General features: G+C 55.2%; 1 protein-coding gene across 1 annotated transcript in view; it reads left to right on the top strand.

Moving 5' to 3' along the window:
* The first annotated feature begins 7,792 nt into the window (after positions 1 to 7,792).
* LOC104021087 (Krueppel-like factor 5) overlaps positions 7,793 to 19,291 on the top strand; it is a 29,746-nt gene continuing 18,247 nt past the window's right edge. The window contains exon 1 of the mRNA XM_087748335.1: positions 7,793 to 8,111. Coding sequence (XP_087604461.1) covers positions 7,947 to 8,111 — 165 coding nt within the window. The 5' untranslated portion in view covers positions 7,793 to 7,946. The remainder of the gene's footprint in view (positions 8,112 to 19,291) is intronic.

Raw genomic sequence — 19,291 nt, 5'->3', positions numbered from 1 at the left:
GCTCCACGCGAACGTGCTCTGGGTTTTGCAATGTCCCTGTGCCGAGGAGCCGCCGCCGCCGGGCCCCAGCAGCCGTAAATATTTACCCTGGTGACGGCGGGCGCAGAACGGGATGATGGTGCCCGCTGCGTCTCTGCCGGCAGCACCCTCCGCTGCCCCCCACTTCGTACAGAGCCGCTTCCCCCAGCCCACCGCGGCCCGTCCCTCTGTCCGTCCGTCTGTCCGGCTTTGCCTCTCCCGTGTGTGGCCGGGCGGTTGGCTGGAGCGTGACGGCCCCGAGTGTCATTATCGAGGCGAGGCAAACGCTCCAGCCCTTTGAGCAAACATCCCACCTGCCCGGCCCCGCTGCTGCTGGTGGATGAGCTCGGGAAGCCCCTGGCCCACCCTGCCCATGCTGGCACCCCTTCGTGGGACCCCCATGCTCCGTCCGGCTCCGATTTCACCCCCTTCATCCTTTTTCCTGCCTCTAGGAGACATTTTGCGGCACTGGAGCGCGGCATCCCCCGGTCCCTTAGCAGGGCACGGCCCTACGAGCTGTCGGGGTGGGAGTGGGAAGGTGGGGTGAAGCCCCCCGGTCTTGGGAGGAGGCACGGGGTTGCGGGGTCGTGCATGTGGGGGTCATGCAGGGACCTGCGTCAAACGCGTGTGTCAAGGGGACATCAGCCCTCTCTCTCCAGCGTGGGCATCGCCCTGCGGTTGAAGAAGACGCTGAGATCCTGCCAAAAAGGCAGCAGGGTGCTAACCCCTGCCCAGGGGTTGATAGCATCATCCAGTGAGGTCCAGGCTCTGCCTCCTCCCAGCCTGCTCTCCTGTCTACAGCCCCGAGGGCACTAATTGGCCTTAATTGCTCTAAGCAGCATCACCTGAGACCTCCCCCCACACCCATGGGCTCAGGAGCCCATTTAAGCTCAGCCTGGGGCCTCCAGCTCCTCCCTGAGCTGGGTTGTAGCTGTCTCAGCCCTACCGCAGCCATGGACCCTGCTGGCTCTTGACCTTGGACCTGCCTCGCCCCTGTGAGCCCGGGCTGCCGGCTGGGTTGTCGCTCCCATGGGAGCTGCTGGCCCTCGCCATGCCCTGCGCGTGGGGCCGTGCATCTCGTGGCCTCTGTGGTGAGGCTGCAGGCAGCAGCTGGCAAAGCTTCTTGACCGTGAAGCTGTCCAGGACCTGTTTTGGAGACAGCAGGGCTGAATCTTGACCCAGTGACACCCCCAGGTGACTTTCCAACGTCTCTGTGACCTCCGAGACCTTCTTGATGTCCAACCAACACCATCAAGAAGTCCCCTTCAGCCTCTGCTTGTGCCCAGGCCAAGAGCAAGGTGAACCCCAGGAAAGTCTGTGCCACCCCCTTTCTTGGGGCAAGTGGTCCCAGAGCTTCGGCAAAGGCCCTCGGTGGCTGCAGAGCTGCCAGACCCCCGTGGCGTGAGGGGGGCACCCAGCACCACGTCCTCTGGGTGGATTCTCCAGTGGCTGGGTAGGGTTGTGCTCACAGGTTGGCTTCTCCCTCGGTGGGTGTTGGAGGGGTTTCCCGGTGCTGTTCGGGCTGGTCTGGGCTCTTGCTGTCGCCTTTAATTTTTTGGCATCGCTCTTTCGGGGAGGGCAGATAGTTAAAACCCCTCTATATATGTCATGGCTCCCGTGTTCTGGGTTTATTCATGCTTTGTGCAGGGTTGGTGAGATAAACCGTGCTGCAGGACCCCCAGGTCCATCCCTGCAGCCCAGGTGGGAGCACGGGGAAACCCCCCTGGTTGTTTTCTGGGTTTGGCAAAGGTCCCAGGCTGGGTTTCTGGGGAGAGGAAGGCAGGTATCTTCTCCTTCCTTCCACCCTGCCATTTGTCCTGGAAACACACCTCAGCCTCAGGCCCTTATGCTTCCTCACCGCCCTCCTCCTCTTCCAGGAAAGCCTGGGGTAGCTGCTGCATTTCCCTGCCCGGGGGTGCGAAACCTCCCTGTGCTCCAGCACCGCCGGGCTGGGGACATGGGGGGCTGCCCTGGCTCCTCGGGGCTCTTTCCCCATCACCCAGCTGCCCTTTTCCCTGGCCTCTCCTTACGTTGCAGCCAGGCTAAAAATTTAGCAATCCTAAAATTGCTTCCTCCGCTGCGGGTGAGCAATGGGAGGTCCCCGCTTGGCTGGTGGCATCCCCGCGTCCCCAGGGCACGCAATGGGGTGGCGATGCCTTCATTCCATGGGGCGCGATGCTCGTCCGTCTCCTTGCTCCGGGGTCACCCGAGGTCCCTCCGGCCGGTGGCTCGGCCCGTTCCCAGTCCCGGCTTGCGCCAGGCAGGGGGGTGCCGGGGGCCTCTCCCGCCTGCCAGCCCGGCACTGCTCAGACTGGTTTAGCGAGTGGATGGGGCTGCCGCTTTCCCTTTGAAGGGCTCCCAGGAAGGATTTGATGGCTGGAAACCTCCTGAGGAGGAGAAAGGAAAAGACAAAAATAGATGGTTTTGGGTTTCGGTGGGGGAACAGGGGAGGCGAGGTGGCTGGGTTGCTCCGGCAGCTTTGCAGACCTTTGTCTCCTGGTGGTGGTGAAAGGCAAGGTGTCCCCCCTTCCCTGGCCAGCGTGTGTCTCCCACAAGGCTCCCACTCAGCACCGAGGCTGAACCAGGAGCTCCTGGCCCAAATCTGGTGTGGTCTCGCCCCAGGGAGGCAGATTCCGAGAGGACTTGGGGACGTCCACCACGGCACAGCGAGAGGTGGGTGCTCCAGCCACCGCGTTGGGGGTTGGACGGCTGAGTCTGGGGGCTGCAGCAGGGTGAGGAAAAGCTGCTGCAGGAGGAAAGCAAGGCTCAGCGACCCCCAGCCAGGGTCTGGCCGCCTTCCCTTGCCCCACGTGCCTGCCGCCACCTCCTCAGTGGGATGAGCTGCGGGACCCCGGCAGGGACGGGACCAGGGCTGTGATGCTGGGCTGTCACCCATGCGGGGTGGCTACTGGGGCTCCCCTGTGACCCAGCCTGGTGGTGGCTCAGCCGGCGCTGCTGGGGACCGTCTGGGGGGGCCTCTGGCTGCCAGCAGCGCTGGGGATAGTTGGGGAGGTGGGAGCCGAGATTTATTTCTCAGCCTGATCCAGATTTCCTCAAAATTCAGAGCCTTTCTTGCCTTTCAGCTCAAGTCTCTGTAACTCAGCCCAGGGCTTCGCCTCCTGGCTCCTGCACCCTCTGCTCACCGATGAGAGGAGGACCCAGGTGTCCTTCCTTGCCATTCCCATGAACCCCGAGTGCTCAATCCACACCCAGTGCTGGGTGGGGGGATCAGGGTCTGGCTCCCCAGTTCTCCCCCACCAACCACCAGCAAGCCCCATCCCCTCCTTCGCGTTGCAAGGAGGAGATTTCGGCTACAGATGGTTTTGAGAGCCCTTTTCAGCTCCACCATGGACCCTCCTTCACCCTCTTCACAGGGTCTCCCTTCCCCAGACCCCCTTCAGCATCTCAGTGTCAGCTTTTCCCCACAGAAGGGGGTTCTGTACCTGAGGAACGACGGGAGGAAAGTGGGTTGCGTAGCCGGGTCACGGGAGAGCTGCCGTTATCGCTGTACCTCGCTCAAGCAAGACATGCTGTCCTCGGTGTTGCGTGGCACGTGAGGACAAAACGGGACCTTAGACCGACACGGGTCGGGGTACGCCTGGCTCCGCGGGCGCAGCACGGCGGGGCCTCCTTGGCGGCTGCGGCGGGGGCGTACGGAGCAAAGTGCCTGGCGGCGTTGATAGACTCAAGGCCGTTTCCCTTCCCCGCGGGGCTGGCGGCAGATAAGGGCGCTGCGGATGGCTTTGGCCCATCCTTGAAACGAAAAGCTGCTCCGCCTTGGGGAATCATTGCCAGGTCGACCTCCGTCGGGCGGGCGCAGCCCGGCGTGCGCCCCGCTTCCAGGAATGGGGTTCATCTGCCTCTGTTGCTGCACGCCCACGCTCTGGTGATGGGATGGAGAGAAAAGTAACTCTTTTGATTTATAAATCTTATCATCGCTAGGTAAAATTCCAAAACTTTCCAGTTGGTAACCAAGAAATACAAATATTTTCCTGAAAACTTTTTTATCTGTATTTATACTTACTCCCAGAGGCAGTAAATGATGAACAGTATGATGGACCACTGCATGAAGGTGAATACGGTTTTTACACCCCACCACCAAATCATCCATGTATGCAAAAATAAAAATATGGTCAAATTGCTTCCTATAATACTGAACAAATAATACAGGCAAGAGAAATGGGCTAAGGCCAATCCCCATAGGAATCTTCCTGAAGCCCATGATCGTGGGGTGCCATAATAACACGAGCCGGTCCCATTTGTGGTTTTGTAACAGCAACGAGATTTGCTCTTTGTACAGCTCTGGGTTTTCTTGCAGCGCTGATTTGAGATGCAATTCTCTGGGCAATCCCCATCGAGTAGAGGGGGACATACAGGTATACAACCCTTGTAATCCAGGTACCCCAACAGTAACAAAGCGACTAGCCTAAGGATTAAAAGGAATGTGATAAAAAGCCGCAGAGACATCCAGCGATGCTCAGGATGATCTTTGGGACAAGGCCCTGAGGCTTGGGCAAGCAAACTTAGGCCAGGACACTTTATGAGGTTTCCTTGAAAACTGAGAGAAGTCCACCACCAATTCAGCTTCTGGAGTATTTCTAGGACTTTTGTCCACAAGAAAGCAGCCCCCGGTAACCCTGTTAACGGTACGACCAGCCACGGGGACATTTTTGATTTTACTGCGATAGGTGTATGTTCTATACGTGCAGACCCTCTCTCTTGTTGTGATACCACTAAGGATGTCCCTGTGGGATGCTGTTCCCGAGGCCGGTAAGGATAAACCATTCCTGGATGTCACAACAGGCCTTACAAATTTGTTTTGTGACTGGGAGCTCCTTGGGGGTGTCTGTTTTACCTTTACCTGTGCCACATCTGCTCTGCTGATCACTGATTGTACTTCTCCCTCGTTTCTTACATCTCCCATTTCTTGCTTCAGTTCCTGGAACGCTACCGGATCCAGCACCTGGAAAGAACCTTGAGACCCCAACCCCACTTCTTGTGCCAGAGCATCCTGAGGAATTTGCCTTAGCCCATCCACCCTCTTCCCAGGCAATTCCCTACGGATGGGGGTGGTTGCCCTGGAGGTACTTGCAGTTGAGGTGATGCTGGAGGAGGTTCCTTCTTCTTTAGTCCAGTAAGGACCTTTGCTGCATCTTGTATCAGTTGGGTCCTTGCCCCAGTCAAGACCAAGTTCATAGGATTTATCAGGTACCCACGATCCCTGAGATACCATCTTCTGGCTTGTTCCCATTCCCAAGATGGAACCTCGGGAACAGTTCCTTGCTGTCCTTGTTGATGCCGATACCAATTTTTTGCTGTTTGAAATTTGGGGGCTGATAGCCCTATTGTGCCTCCCACCCGTAGGTGGTAAGCTACGCTCCGAAGTGTAGAGTTTTCCCCAGCGCTCCCAGGACTTGTTACTGCCTTTTCTATAAACAATACCAGCCTCAAAAAAGACTATATAGGTGGTCAGCACACAGGGTCAGATCAAGTAATGATGCCTCATATTTATTTTTGATGGCACAAAATAATGGCAAATAAGTTGCACTTGGTACGTATAAGCGTGCAGGTAGCAGTAAGGACCACCTTCTATCTGGTATGGCTAGTTTACAACTTTCTTCTAGGTGGCAAGAAGGAAATTGAGGAATTTTCCAGTCCTTATTCAATTTCGATTCAGGATTGTGCTATAGTCCTCCAAAGTCCTTAAGGATGTGTAAGGTGGGCTGATCACTTTTTGGGAGATGGAGATCTTCTGCACAGGGACTTTGAACAACTGCTTCTTCTAGGAGATCTAAATGGAGTTCTTGGTCGTCTTCTCCTTGGTCTGTGACAGTGCCCGGGTAAGGATGGAGGAATGGGTGCATTCACTGGTCTGCATGCAGCAGGAGTTCTTATTCAGGTTCCATAGGATATTATAAATTCAATAACACAATTGTCCCCAGATTCTACGCAAGATAAATGGAACCAAAATAGTCTCCTGAGCCTAATACCCAAATTTGCATCTGAATATCGAATAAGTTCAGCAGCTAGACTTTCATCAGGTATTAACTCTAGTATTTTCTGCCCAAAGCTCTTATATTCATAATCACACACCGGCGCGTTCCTCAGGGCTGTATGATGCGGAGGGTGATGTTGATCATCGTCTAGCTGCTTTCCAAGATGGGAAAGCACGAGCTGCTCTTCAGGAGGACCTGGACGCTGGTCCAACATCTCGCATCGACAGAAGCCGTTCATATTTGTTGTGCATTTATGCTGCCAGCAGCCGGGGGCTGTTAAAACCCGGCTGATCCCTGTCCCACACTGCTTTCCCCCTCTTTATTAAGGGCCTCATCCTGCTCAGGGCCAAGTTTTCTCACAACTGGAGGATGTTTTACGCCAACTCTGTAGACTTGGTGCCCTCAGGGAAGGTGTTTCCCAAGCGGCGTTTCGGAGCCATCGCCCCTCGCCCCGCTCTCTGGGATGCTCAGCCCCCCCAGCTGATGCTTTTCGGCCCCTGGCTTGGATGCGGCAGGGGGGAATGCCAGCTGCGAGACACCAAAACTCGCCGGCCATGGCTCCTGGCATCATTTGAACGCTCACGGGCCTCAACCATGTGCGTAGCTGGTGTGGAGTCCTCGTGGCCCCCCCGTACCCTTCCCTTTGGCCAGGGGGGAAGCGCAGCCTTAGCCCCCACCCACTCCACCCTATTTCTGTGGTCCCCGAGTCCCCTGACGGTGCTGGGGATGTCCCAGGAGGGGGTGACAGCAGCAGCCACCCTGCAAGGGCTCAGCCTACGCGGGATCCTGCCCAGGAGGCACCAGAAAGTGGGGAAGGGAGGTCTCAGGGCTGATTTGGGGTGGGTGAGCATGGAGGGAAGAGAGAAGACCCCGCGACCAGGCTCTTACTTAGCCTGACACAGTCCAGCTCTTGGGGAAGGTGCTGGGGACAGTTGGGGCTGGGTGCATCTGGAGGAGAAATGGCTTTTTTTTTTTTTTTTTTTTTGTCAGAAAGGTGATTTTTACTCCCTTGTTGCTCTGGCTTTTTACACTCTTCCTCCCCTCCAAAAAGAGAAAACCAAATGCAGTTGCTTGGTTTCTCTGTAGGAGCCAAGCTGGAAAGCACTGTGCCCTCGTATCTGCAACTTTTAAACTTCTCCTTTGTTGTTGCGTTGCTGTTATTTTTTTTCCCCAAGGTTTATCCCTTTTCCGCTTCACTTAATCTATTTATTTTTGATCCTTTCCTTTTTCTCCCCTGGAAATGAGAAGTGTGAGCAAGCAGGAATCTCCTTGTCTCTAAAAATCAGTTTTTGTGCAAAATTCAGCCATTCATTGGAAAATGGCATTTTTCTCATTAAAACAAAAGCCATTGCTTTTAAAAACTAAAATAAACCCCTTGTTTCAGTGCAGGGGACTCAATATGGGAGAGAGTTTCCCTGCTGTGGGTTGTTTTCGCCCTTCCCCGGCCCTACGGGTGGGCTCCAACCCCGGCAGGGGGTCTGGGGATGGGGTGGCACCGGTGGGACCCGGTCCCTCCGTCCCGGCAAGAGCCGATGCACCGTGCCGGTGCTGCCCGGCCGCCGTGGCAGAGCATGGCTGACGGCGAGGCTCCCGGCCACCCGCTTGCTCCTGACGGCCTTTTATCTGCCGGTGGCCCGGTGGAGCTGCCGGCGGGGCTATCGGCGGGAGCCTGATTGGCTCGGCACGGCCTTCGCCATCGCTTCCAGGTTGGCGTTCCTCCTCCCGCAGCCCAGGTAAAGCCTTCCCGCGACCCGGCACCTGGCCTCCCAGGATTAGCAACTCGCTCTGGCTCGCCTCTGCCTTCAGTTTTTTTTTTTTTTTTTCCTTTTCCCCTCCCCTTCCTTTTTTCTTTTTTCCCCTCTTTTTTTTATATTATTTTCAAATAAGATTTGTTTTCCCCCCGGGGGAGCGGGCACAAGGGGCGCGGGAGGAATGAGCAGCGGGCTGGTGCTGCGCACCCCGCTCCCCGAGGACGCCTCGGCGTTTACGCCGCTGAAGCCCGTCACCATGTCGGGGGAACCTGGCGAAGACGCCCCCGTCTTTGAGGACATCAAACCCCTCGCCCGGCCCCTGGAAAACCCACCCGACCTGGCGCAGGTAAGGCGGAGGCCGGCCGTTTGCCGTGGGGCAGCGGGAAGGGGCCAGCTTTGCCCGCTCAGGTGCAGGGAGGCTGCTAACGCCTCCTGCAAACGCAAGCGTGGATTTTGACTTAATTCTGCTTTGTTTTTTCTGCTCTTTGCTAGAACACCTCCGTCGCTTTGTACGCTTGTGCTTCCCCCTCCGCCGGATTTTCTCTTGGGCGTGTTGGGTTTCAATTTTTTTTTTTTTTTTTCCTCCTGGCTTTCTTCGAAATGCCCTGTCGCCCGTTTTGGAGGAGAGCCTGGGTTTTGCTCACTCCCTGCAGCCGGGGGCTTGGCCCTTCTCCCCCGGTGCCGGCAGGTGAGGGGGTGACGAGGGGCTCTGCGCCGCCGCCAGCTCGCTGGGAAAGACGTGGGCAACGGGATGGCTGCGTCTGTGCACGATGGGGGGGAACGGGAGGTTATTTTCTATTTTATTTTATTCTATTTATTTTTTCTGCCACCACGGCGGGGAAGGAATGCTCCTTGAAATTCCCTGTCGGCGTCCCCCCTGCGCGCGCCGGAGATAAAGACCCGGATAAGCGGCTTTGGGGCGTTGCTGCACGCGCGCCCCTCTTGCACGCGCGCCCCTCTTGCATGCCTGCTCTTCTTGCACGCCTGGCCCTGTCCTGGGCCATGGCAGAAGCACGTTCAAGCCCCGCTGCCCATCCCAGGCAAGGCTCCTCGCTGGTGTTTTGGGTGAGGGACCCCTCGTCCCACCACAAAGAGCCTTCGGCTGCACTTCCTGGTGGGAAAGGGGGAGAGCCAGGCCTGCCCCCACCCTGCTGCCTCAGCTTCGGCCCTTTTTCCCCCCGGAGGGATGGGGCGAGCTGGGGTGCGGGGTGCCCGGCACCGCCAGCAGCTAATGATTAACCCCGCGCCCCGTGTCCCCAGCGCCATTTTGATTGGAGTGGGAGGGCGGCTCCGGCCCCTTGCTCCATGGCCACCCTGCAGGGACCCCCTTGTCCCGGTCGCCATTCCTCTGGGGACCCCCGGGAGGGCATCCCCATGGTGGGCGGCCACGGTTCAGCATGGGGCAGGGGTTGGGGCTGTGCCTATGCTGCCTGCTTCCCCTCTCCTGGCGGCACTGGTGCCCCAAGGGCCAGTTTTGGGGCTCTGTCCTTCAAAGGGAGGTGGCGAGATGAAGGCAGCGTCTCCATTGCCGTATTTCCATATGATGCACTGGCGGTCCGGCATCCACAGCGGCTGTGAGCGGTGGTTGCAGATGTGGGGGTCAAAATGGGGGGAGAGGGCTATGCAGCCCACTCCTTCTTCCCCCATGGTGGTCCTGGCTCGGCGTCTCACTCCGTAACCCCAGGGCTGTCGGAGCCCCTGCCCCTCCGCGCCGGGTTGGGGTGGGTTATCTGAAGTCGGAGGGTTGGGTGGTCGCTCTTCGGAAAGGTGTGGGTTATCTCTGGGGCTCGTCCCTGGTGCGAAAGGGTGGCAGCTCCCTGTTTGCTCTGGGGGGAGGGCGAGGTTTGCTTTCTCTCCCTCTTCGTAACCCCGGCTGCCGGGTGGGATTAGGCGGCGAGGCTGGTTCTCGCCCCACACCTCTGCCGTGGCCGTGGGGGGCGGACGGGCAGCGCTGCGTCCTGGCTTTGGCCAGCCCCGTGCCACCTTTCCTCCTCGTGGGGGACGTGGGGATGCAGAGCCCAGCCATGACTGGAAACACCTTCATCCCACGACACTATTCTTGTGGCTCTTCAAAGAGAAGAGGGGTTTCTCACCCCGGTTTGGTTCCTGGGGCAATGCCACCCCACCACCGGTTTGCTGCGGGGTGGAGGCAGCCGAGGGTGGGTCTTGGGGGTGGCCGATCAGAGGTGTCATCCCTTTGCCGTAAGACCATCCCGTGTCCCTTTAGGGGCAATGGGGTCCCTGGGATGGAGGCTGGGAAAGGGCAGGGCTGGAGCTGAGCACCAGCTCACCCGTGCTCCGTGCATCACCCGCTCAGCCCCCAACAGCCACCTCGGGACGTCTTTGCAAACCCGCCCAGGGTGCAAACCCACCTTATGGGTGGCAAAACCCTGACAGCCCAGGGCTGGACCCCGCATCTCCCGGGGAGGAGTTTTCCGACTGTTGGCCCCCCTTTCTCTTAACAAGTGCCAAAGGCTGTGGTCGTTGTAGAAGAGATGCTGAAGAAGCTGCTGTAGCTGGAGGGTGGAAAAGCTGGATGGCTGCACATCTGGGAAACCCTTTGCTCCGGGAGGGTGTTTAGTAAAGCAGTTTGACAAGACTTATGGAAAAGGCTGTGACCTGTCAAAGCTCCAGCACCAGCTATCGCCCACAGGGCATTTCCCGCTGCTCCAGCTCTTCTGACTTCTGATCTCCGGCAAAGAAAGGAGCAAACTCGCAGCTAATCTCTTTATCTCGCTGGTTGCAAAGTCGCCCCCCCCCCCGCCCCCTTCCACAAATCGCTTTTCAAACAAGAGTCGAAGGTGGGAGCTATTTGCTGTCGAAAATTTTATTCGATCTGAGTCAGGTGGAAATAGATCCTTTGTGGAGTTTACGATTAGTTTTTGCCTTTTCTCTGCCTTTCCAGATGCCCTGCCCCAAATTAAAAAAACAAACAGAAAGAGAAAAGAGGAGAGAAAAGGGCTTGTGAGAGAAAAGCACTTTTCCTTTTGGATTTGAGTTGGATCGGCCAAAACCAGAATTTTCCCCTTTAAATCTCAAGAGGCCGACGCTAGAAGGACGGTAAAAAAATAATAATAAATGAAACCAAAAGCAAGGCATGTCCAGGGAAGCATTTCAGAAGAGGAGGAGACGTTCGTTCCCTTTGCGTGGCTGCCGGGTACCCCCGCTGCGCAAGGGGGCTGGGGGAGCGCCGGGGCTCATCTGCTGCTCCCACCTTGCTGCCCTTTGCTCTCCAGGTCTGATGAGCCAAAGCAGCTCCCGGGCACCTTGTTGTTACCTGGGGCTGGGGAACCCTTCTGGGATCATCTGCCGCTTTTCAGACGGGTGACTGGGTCCCTCTGGGCTGGCCTTGACCTCATGGTAGATGAGCTACCCCATTGCCAAGTCCTCTAAGCCACCCCATCCCTCCCGAGCCTCCTGCAGCCACCTGTGGCCTTATGCCGTGGCCTCCCTTGGGTGTAAGTGTGGTCCTCAAGGGTGCAAGCCCCATCCCTGCTCTCTTGTGAGAGCTGTCCCTGGGCAGACAGCTGCGGTGATGGACAGTAAGATGGTGAGAGCCGACCCCGGCTTCCACGATCCCGGAGATGTTTCTAGAAGGAAGATTTCCAGTATGGTTGGGAAGGAGATGGTACCTACCCTGCTCTCTGCCCAACACGTGCAGGATGGGAGCTGGCTCCTAAGGGGCTTTCCTGTTGTTGTGAGGAGGACAAGGTGCTGGTGAGGTGGAAGGGTGGCCTGCACTCATCTCCGTGGCTGGGTTTGCTACAACGAAGGGGTGGGGAGAACAGGGGCTATCGGGGGTGTCAGCCCTGCCATCGGCTGCTGGGTGCAATCGCCTGTCCTCGAGGATTCAGGGAAGGCAGTGCCTGTCTCAATGGGTTGCACTGGCCACGAATTCAGAGCTGCTGTCTGATGTAGGAGGGTCACTTGGGTTTGCGGCCGTGTTGAGTGAGGTCAGGACCCGGCGAAGAAGCTGCTGGGAAGAGAGATCGACAAAACCCACAGCCTGTCCCCTGGTTTAACCCCTTGCCTACAGCTGTATCAGGAGCCCTGGGGGCAGTTGTGTTGAGACTGGTGAGCACCCAGTTGGGACAGAGGCTGTCATGGGTGACGAGGAAGATCCTGGTGAGTGTGGCTGGGGATAGCCCCAAGCCAGCTCATCCTTCGTTGCCTCCTTTTCCTCGGGTGGGCTATGCTGCTGCAAGCCAAGAAACGGCAGCAAACGGCTCCCCTTGCGTCCTCTAAGCCCAGTTCCCACCCCAGAGGCCGTTTCCCACCCCTCTGCTTGGCACACCTCCCTTCTGCCCTGCCCGAGGGCTGGGCGGGGGGCTCCCATGGAAGACAACAGCTCCAGCATCTGGGAGGTGCTTGAGCAGATTAGATGGTATCAGGATGCTGCTGTTCCCCGAGAGCTTTTCCTGGCGCTTCAGATCCTCAGTACCGCGAATGGCGTTTCCCAGACCCTTTCAACAGAGTGGACATAGGTGCCATGGTGTTTCTCCAACTTTATTCTGGCAGGGATTTTGCTTTGGGTACCAGGGGAGAAGCTGGGCCAAGCGTTTTTAGGTGTGCTCCAGCTTTCTGGACAACGCAGGAGCTGTTTCAATCCTGCTCTGTCCCTGTGGGGCCCTGTGTGTTGTGTCCTGCATCTCAGGGGTCTGAGCCCCTTTGGCCGCATCCTTGTCGTGAACGTGGCTGTGCCGGGGCGATGACTGGATGGTGGCTCTCTCTTGGACCAGGGATGGGCTTTCCTGCTCCCCGGTGGTCCAGCACCTAGCGCAGCCCAGTTGGAAGCAGGGTGATGGGTCTTGCTCATACAGACATGGTTTGCATCGGGGCCAGGAAGGAGTCCTGCTCCACTTTATTTATTAGTAGAGATGTAGAAGCCCACAGCACAGCTGTCAAGGAGTGATTCAGTTCCCTGGGCTGTCAGGAGTTGCATGCAATGAATGATTTCAGCTTTTCTGCAGGGAAAGGGGAGATGTCTGGAGTTTTGCTCTGGGCCTGTAATGAGATGTTGACAGCTTGTTGCGACTGGGGGTAGCTGAGCCCGGGCATCCTTCTGCAGTTTAATGTCACTCCTTGGGTGCTCAGAGGGGACTGAAAATCTTGTGTCCTCTCCCTGAGTCCTCCTCATCCCCAGCACGCTCGGGAGAAGAAGGTCACACTGCTGAATGTGGCCCCGGGTATGGGGACACCACAAACACGAGCTCAACTGGGCAGTGTCTGTTTTCAAGGCTGTGCCCATGTTTGAGGACAGGCTTTGAGCTCGCGGTGTTGCAATGTGAAGGTATTCCCTTGCCTATCTCTGCCAGATCGTGATGGTGCAAGGGGTCTACGCAGGCTTTGCACTGCCACGTGTCGGACAAGCCATGATTCACAATGCTGGCAGGAGCCGTGTGCTGCCTTCAGTCCTCACCCATCCTTTTACTCCACCAGCCAAGCAAGGAGCTGAGCTCAGGCCTCACCAGGATCCTGCATTTACCACTGTGCAAACAGTGGAAGTGGAGCAGGCTGGTGTGATCTGCCGAGGATTCAGTGACTCGGTCCCTTCTTCCTCTTTCTGAGCTGCTCGGTCCATATAATGTGCTTTTGTGGGCAGCATGAAGTCACGGTTCTCCACTCCCTCTTGGGTGGTCGGGATGTTCTGCCCTCTGGGATCCTTCTGGCTTTGCAGAAGGGTTCAAAAATGTCCACGCATTCTGCAGAAGTGTGCAAAATTCTTATTCAAAGGGTGCCGGCAGGCTCGAGGGGTGTGCAGAAACAGACTGGCGATACAGAGATGTCAAGTTAAAGGCCGGGCAAGGAGGAACGGGCTCACTGGGTCCCTCCCAGCACAAGTCAAGATGGTGGGTTGGCAGCTGGTGCGGCTGAGCCCTGCGTGGCTGCTGGCTAGAGGGGTCTCAGCAGGAGGGATCCTTCCAGGATGTTTTGCTTTGGGATCTGCTGAAGCCTGATGCTTTCATGGCCGGCCCGCAGATTTGCCAGTCTGATGGGTTTTGTGTCTGGCAGGTGTCCGCAGGGCCATGGGGAATTAAGCTGGAGTCCCCAGAAGGGATGAATTTGTCCCTCCACTCTTGCAGGAGGACCCTCGGGGACAGTCCGCTGCCGCAGCCCTGTGTCCGGGTGGTGGTCAGCTCGTTGCAGACCCGATCCTGTTGTGGGAGCAGGTCCAAAGTCAGCGAGGAGCTTGCTACTGCTCAGCAGGCTTTGGACAAAACCGGTGTTACCGGTGAGCCAAAGACCAGGAAATTTGGGGGATCTCAGCCACTGTGTTTGTTATTTTATTTTTCTTAATCCCCCAAACCCGCAGACTTCCCTCTGTGCGTGCGGGTGCGCATGCAAACGCTGCTGGAAGCAGAGGAGGTGTAGGATGAAACGGCTTGGCCGAACTTTGAGCTCGTTGGAGCACAATGGCTTTGTCCGGGTGGTACAAAGGCCGATTGTTCTGCCTGGGGGAAGTTTGGCTCGGCAAGGTGGGGAGCGAGAGAAAGGGACAGCGCCGAGAAAGAAAAAGATTACAGGTGTGCTGTTCCTCTTCCTCCTGCGCAGCCCTCGCTGGAACCTGTTTTCCACTTGCCGACACGGGAGAGGTTGCAAATTAGCTAGAAAAGCATGTTGTTGGGTTGGTTTTTTTGTTTTTTTTTTTTTTTTGAACACTGAAAAGGCAGGTATTTAAGGGAGGAAACGAGCAGGGGACTCCGACTCCATAATAAATGCAACGGATTTTCCTTTATCACTCTTCCTGAACAGTCTGTGGGAAGCAAACACAGTCATCTGAAATGACTCACGAAGGTCTAGGGTAGCGCATTGCTGGACGGTGCATCAACGGTGAATTTCCCCCTCTCAAACCTGTTTGGTCAGCTACCTACGCTATTTTGTTCTCGTTCCCTGGTCCAGTGAGTTCTTTTATGTAACCCATCCACTGCAAATAATCACACTTACGACCGTCTTGTTAGCTGAGCCCCTTGATTAGAATATTTGCTTTTCTTGTACTCCATTGGTGAATTACATGAGTCACAGGGTACAGTTGGTGTTTGGGGATTGGATAACTAATGTTTACAATTCAGATGTTCTCAGAACTTGAGCTAGCATGAAAACTCTTAAAAAAACCCCATGGGCTGTTTACCACATCAAAGAAGTTCAGCCCCTTCCAAGCTCAGATTGAAACTCAAACAAAGAAGCTTTCATTAAGTTCAGAAATGCTTGGAGAATTCTTTGAAAATTATTATTTTTTAATTTTTTTTTAATGTGATGGGGACCTTCAAGTTTCCACCAAGGACAGGATTTGCAAGTATTAAAATGCATTTAATGACCTTGCTCTTTGTAGTATTTCCAGTATAAGCAGGAGAAGAGAATGGCAAGAAATTGGTCCCAGTATAGCTGGTCCGAAAACACAGGTACTTATCACCTGCAGAAGAAAAAAAATATTATCCATCCGTTATCATGTCTATCGCATCTAAGGCAATTTGTTTCATGAATCTGAACCCATCCTGGAGAGGGCAGGGATATGTGGGTACCAGCCAATCCAGCCCATCATTTAATGCTGCCTGTACAACATTATCCTTTTCCATTTTGTGGCTCCTCAAGGACGGTTTAGGGAGCTGAACCCAGGGGTGGCTGTACGTATTCAAATGAAAATCCTTCTCGGGATGACTAGAAGGTTTGATGGTGTTCTCTAAAATGTGGAAATGACCCAAGTTTGTTAAATTGAATGGAAAAAATTGGGGCACCTCCCTTCCCAGCTGATCATTCAAAACGCTGTTGGTTTAGACATAACGTTTCATTCTGAGCAACTTTCAGTATCTGGTGGTTTTGTGATTCTGCTTTTGGGAGAGCTCAAACTCATCAGCTTGGCTGACTGTTTGACATCACCTCTGGGACAGGACGAGTGTCACAGCCCTCGCGTCTCCCAGGAGCTGGCAAACCCTGGGCTCCAAAATGCTCTGGCTGGAGCTTCTCCAGGGCTCGGTGCCTTCTCCATGGGAACCATGAATTGGCTGTCACTGGCCTGTGCCATAATCAGTCGCCCTTAATTACAATTGGAAATTCATTTCTATATAGGGAAAATGTGGAAAGAGAGGGTTTAAGTTGAGGGAATGGATCTTGAGGAAACTCTTTGAGGCTTTCTGCTCTCAGGCTAACAGAAGGACCCTCCTAGCAGCACCAATGCTAGGAAATACATAGGGTAGCACGCAGGGCAGAAGGGGCTGCAGCAGGCGGACCTGCTCCAACGTCCCCCTCGGTCCCTGATTCTGGCAGTATCTTCTTGGCCTTGTACTGTGCGAGGTGCTGCGCAAGCTTGGAAGGAAGAAGTCGGCCCAAAGACCTACTCGCTCGAACACAATGTTTTCATCTGCCTTAGGGTTTGGTTTGTTTTGTTTTGCTAACTGGTTTGGCGAGGAAGTTGAGGGCCACAAGGATGGTGGGATTTGCTCTCCGCACCTGAAACCTGACCTTGCTTTTCCCAGATGTGCATGGGGTATTGGGTCTGCCTTGCACGTTGTACGGGGAAGAACAGGCTTTTTGGCCTGTTTTATCGCTTGCTGAATGCCAGGAGGACTTCACAAGCCCCAGCAAGCAGCGGATGACTCACTCCGCCTTTGTCAGACCCTGCCCTGGGAATGTGCTTCTTTTCTTCTGATCAGAGGAGGCGAGGTGATGAGTGTGAGCTTTTAGATGGTTTGAATGAGGTGGAATGAATCCCACCCATAACCCGGCTGGGGAAGCTCCCTCTGAGCTCTAACAGCTTCTCCTGTGTCACACTCGGATCAGGACCCGTGGCACGGATGCGTAACCAGGGGGGGAGCTGGAAGGCTCAAGGACAAGCCCAGTGTCCTGTGGCCATGCAATAGCTAAAAAGAGGTGAATAGATTTGTCCAGGAAGAAATGGAGCTGCCGGTGGGCCTGCTTCTAGTTGATGGTGCCAGCAGGGGCTGCGTGGCTATCCAAATTCAACTTTTGATTGTACGCATGGATAAAACGAGGGAACACTTGAGTTCCTGTGTGTTTTGGCTGGGGCTGAAGTAGCTCCAAGCCTCCTGATCTTCCAGGAGTTGAAATAACATTAGATTGTTTCACCTTCCCAGAAAAACCATCCAAACGGCTGTACCAGCTCACACGAAAAGTCTACCCAGCTCAGCCTCCTGCCTCCAACAGCAGGTGCCTGCTTAGCTTCACAGAAAACCTCCAGTTGGCTTTGATGGGCTTGACTGTGCTGAGCAAGAGCAGCTCAGAAATAGAAAGCTGTGTATGAAGACACGACTCCCTTAAGTCCTCATGTCCTGCCCTCCCCCATTTTAAGAGAGCTGCCCTCATGCCAGGGCAGAGCGGGGAGCAATGGGTGAGGAGGGAGGGCTGTCCCTGTTTCCCCACCTGCCTTTGGGCTCCATCCAGCGCCGAGGCTGTATGTGGTAGGCCTGCAAAAGGCGAAACCAGTGCGGAGATACTCTAGTGTCAACCTGGGACCCCCCACCCCAGTCTAGACCTGCCTAAGGCCAGATGGGCTGAATGGCCACTGTGTTCAGTAAGGCCAGAGCTTTCTCTAAGCTCAGTGTCTCCAAGGTCTACCCTACCTTTCTTGAGGACATGGTTTAGTGGTGGATTTGGCAGTGATAGGTTAATGGTTGGACTCGATGATCTTAAGGGTCTTTTCCAACCTTAACGATTCTATGATTCTAGTTATTTTTCAGTCCATTTATGGCTTTATTTTTTGAAAGGTTTCTGCTTTCTCTCTTAAAGCCTGCTGGAGCCTGGCTGCTCCAAACTGCTCCTCTTCCAGGCACTTGACCTTGGAGTTGGATGAGGGTGTTTTTCCTGGTTTCTTTGGCCTTTGGGATTGCTGACTGTACTGGCATGATCGCTGTGATAAATAACCAAGGTAGATTGCCTTTGAGTGAGTCTTTATCAGTTGCCGGGAGGAAAGGAATAGCAAACAGAGTCAGCAAGTCTGCTGGAAATGTTGCTGCCTACTGGCTCAGCCAGAGGCTGGCCAGCCTCCCAGCTGCCCACATCTGCCTTGATGGTGACTCTTGGCCTCAAGGAAATGCCTTGCTTCTGAGAGGTGATAATTACCTTGGGTAGTTCAAACACAAGGGTAGAAAAAGAGTACCAGAATAACCCTCCAGAGCACTGTGGGTCAGTTCCTGGGCCATCCTTGAGCTTCTGGCAGAAACCTGGAGAAAAGGTTTATCTTTGTGGCCTTTTCCTGCTCCAGGAGCTGCTCTTGCAAGTGGAAAGGTGTGAAAGCTTCAGGATGGAAAGCTGGTGGGATAGATCTTCTCCATGAACTCCAGAGAGAGCTTGCACAGAGACTTCAGCTTAGATGCTCACTTTCCAGGTAGCCAAAGATAGTGAAGATGAATCTTGCCCCACTGCATGTAATGCGGACACAGCTGAAGGCTTTGAGGGCAGCGTTGTTTTCTTGGAGTTGCTCCTAACCTCTTCGAGATAGAGCAAGCAGAGGAGTCCACCCGGGGCCTTCTGCAGCCCACCACCCACCTATGTGAGCACAGAGCTCAGCTCTGCTGCCTGCAATGGTGTTTTCTTATTTACAGCAGCTGAACATTTGGCCCTGTGTGTACTTGAAAGGAAGAGCCCGGGGGGTTTCTTTGCTAATCCCATTTTGCAGAGAGTTCCAGAAGACTTGAGGAACAAACAGAAAATAACGTCGATTGAGGTCAATATCAAAACCAAATGATCAGAGAAACAAATATTTACTCAGGTCAATATTTAACTAGGAGACAATAAATGCTGATATTGAACCAAATCTGTATATAAATATGGTCTATTTATAACGTGTCCCTTTAAAGGGGTACTGCCAGGTACTTGCCATGGGTTTTGATTGATGATTATCCTCCCCATTGTTTGCTGATTCCCTTGGAGGCTGGAGTTTCATGCAGGTGCATGTATGAGAAAGAGGCTGTACTGCGTAATCCCAGGACCTGGACAACAGGCGCAACCGTTGTCCCACACACGCCTGTGCTCGGGGAGGGTCCCCCTTGCACCTGGAGCGGGTGCCCTGCCGTTCCCCCATCCCTTGAACCCCCCATCACAGGGTTGTGCTGCTAGCTGACCTGCACTGGTGAAGCTGGCATTTTCCTTGCACCCCTCTCCCGACAGCTCTTTGCATCGGTGACCAGCACAGCGTTGCGGCTGGGGCTGGGAGCAAGAGCCTGAGACCCAGAGGGGAAGGGGGCAAGCAGGTTTGATGCCTCCCAGCACGGCAGAGCGGGATGGGGAGGCTGCGGCCAGGCAGGGGCCAGCTCAGGGCTCGAAGCTGCCGAGCACTGAAGAAATTCCCCCCTCCGCTCCGAGCCCTTTCCCCCGCAACCGCTCCCTCTGCCAACTTTACAAGCTCATTGCCTGTTTAGCAAACATTGATTTCTCTCCTTGTTCTCTGCTGCTGCCCGTGTGGTGACAACATCTGATGTTTCTATGGCGGTTTGTTATTTATCAACTTCAGATTAGAAAGCGTTTAATCATGGGAAATACACGTCCTGCCTCCTGCCTTGACAGCCTGCCATG

The sequence above is a fragment of the Nipponia nippon genome, unplaced genomic scaffold, assembly GCF_047370975.1.
Source record: "Nipponia nippon isolate SJK-2023a ecotype South Korea unplaced genomic scaffold, ASM4737097v1 scaffold_12, whole genome shotgun sequence".
Classification (NCBI taxonomy): Eukaryota; Metazoa; Chordata; class Aves; order Pelecaniformes; family Threskiornithidae; genus Nipponia; species Nipponia nippon.
The sequence above is the reverse complement of the archived record's forward strand: the minus strand, read 5'-3'. Positions and strand labels throughout refer to the sequence as shown.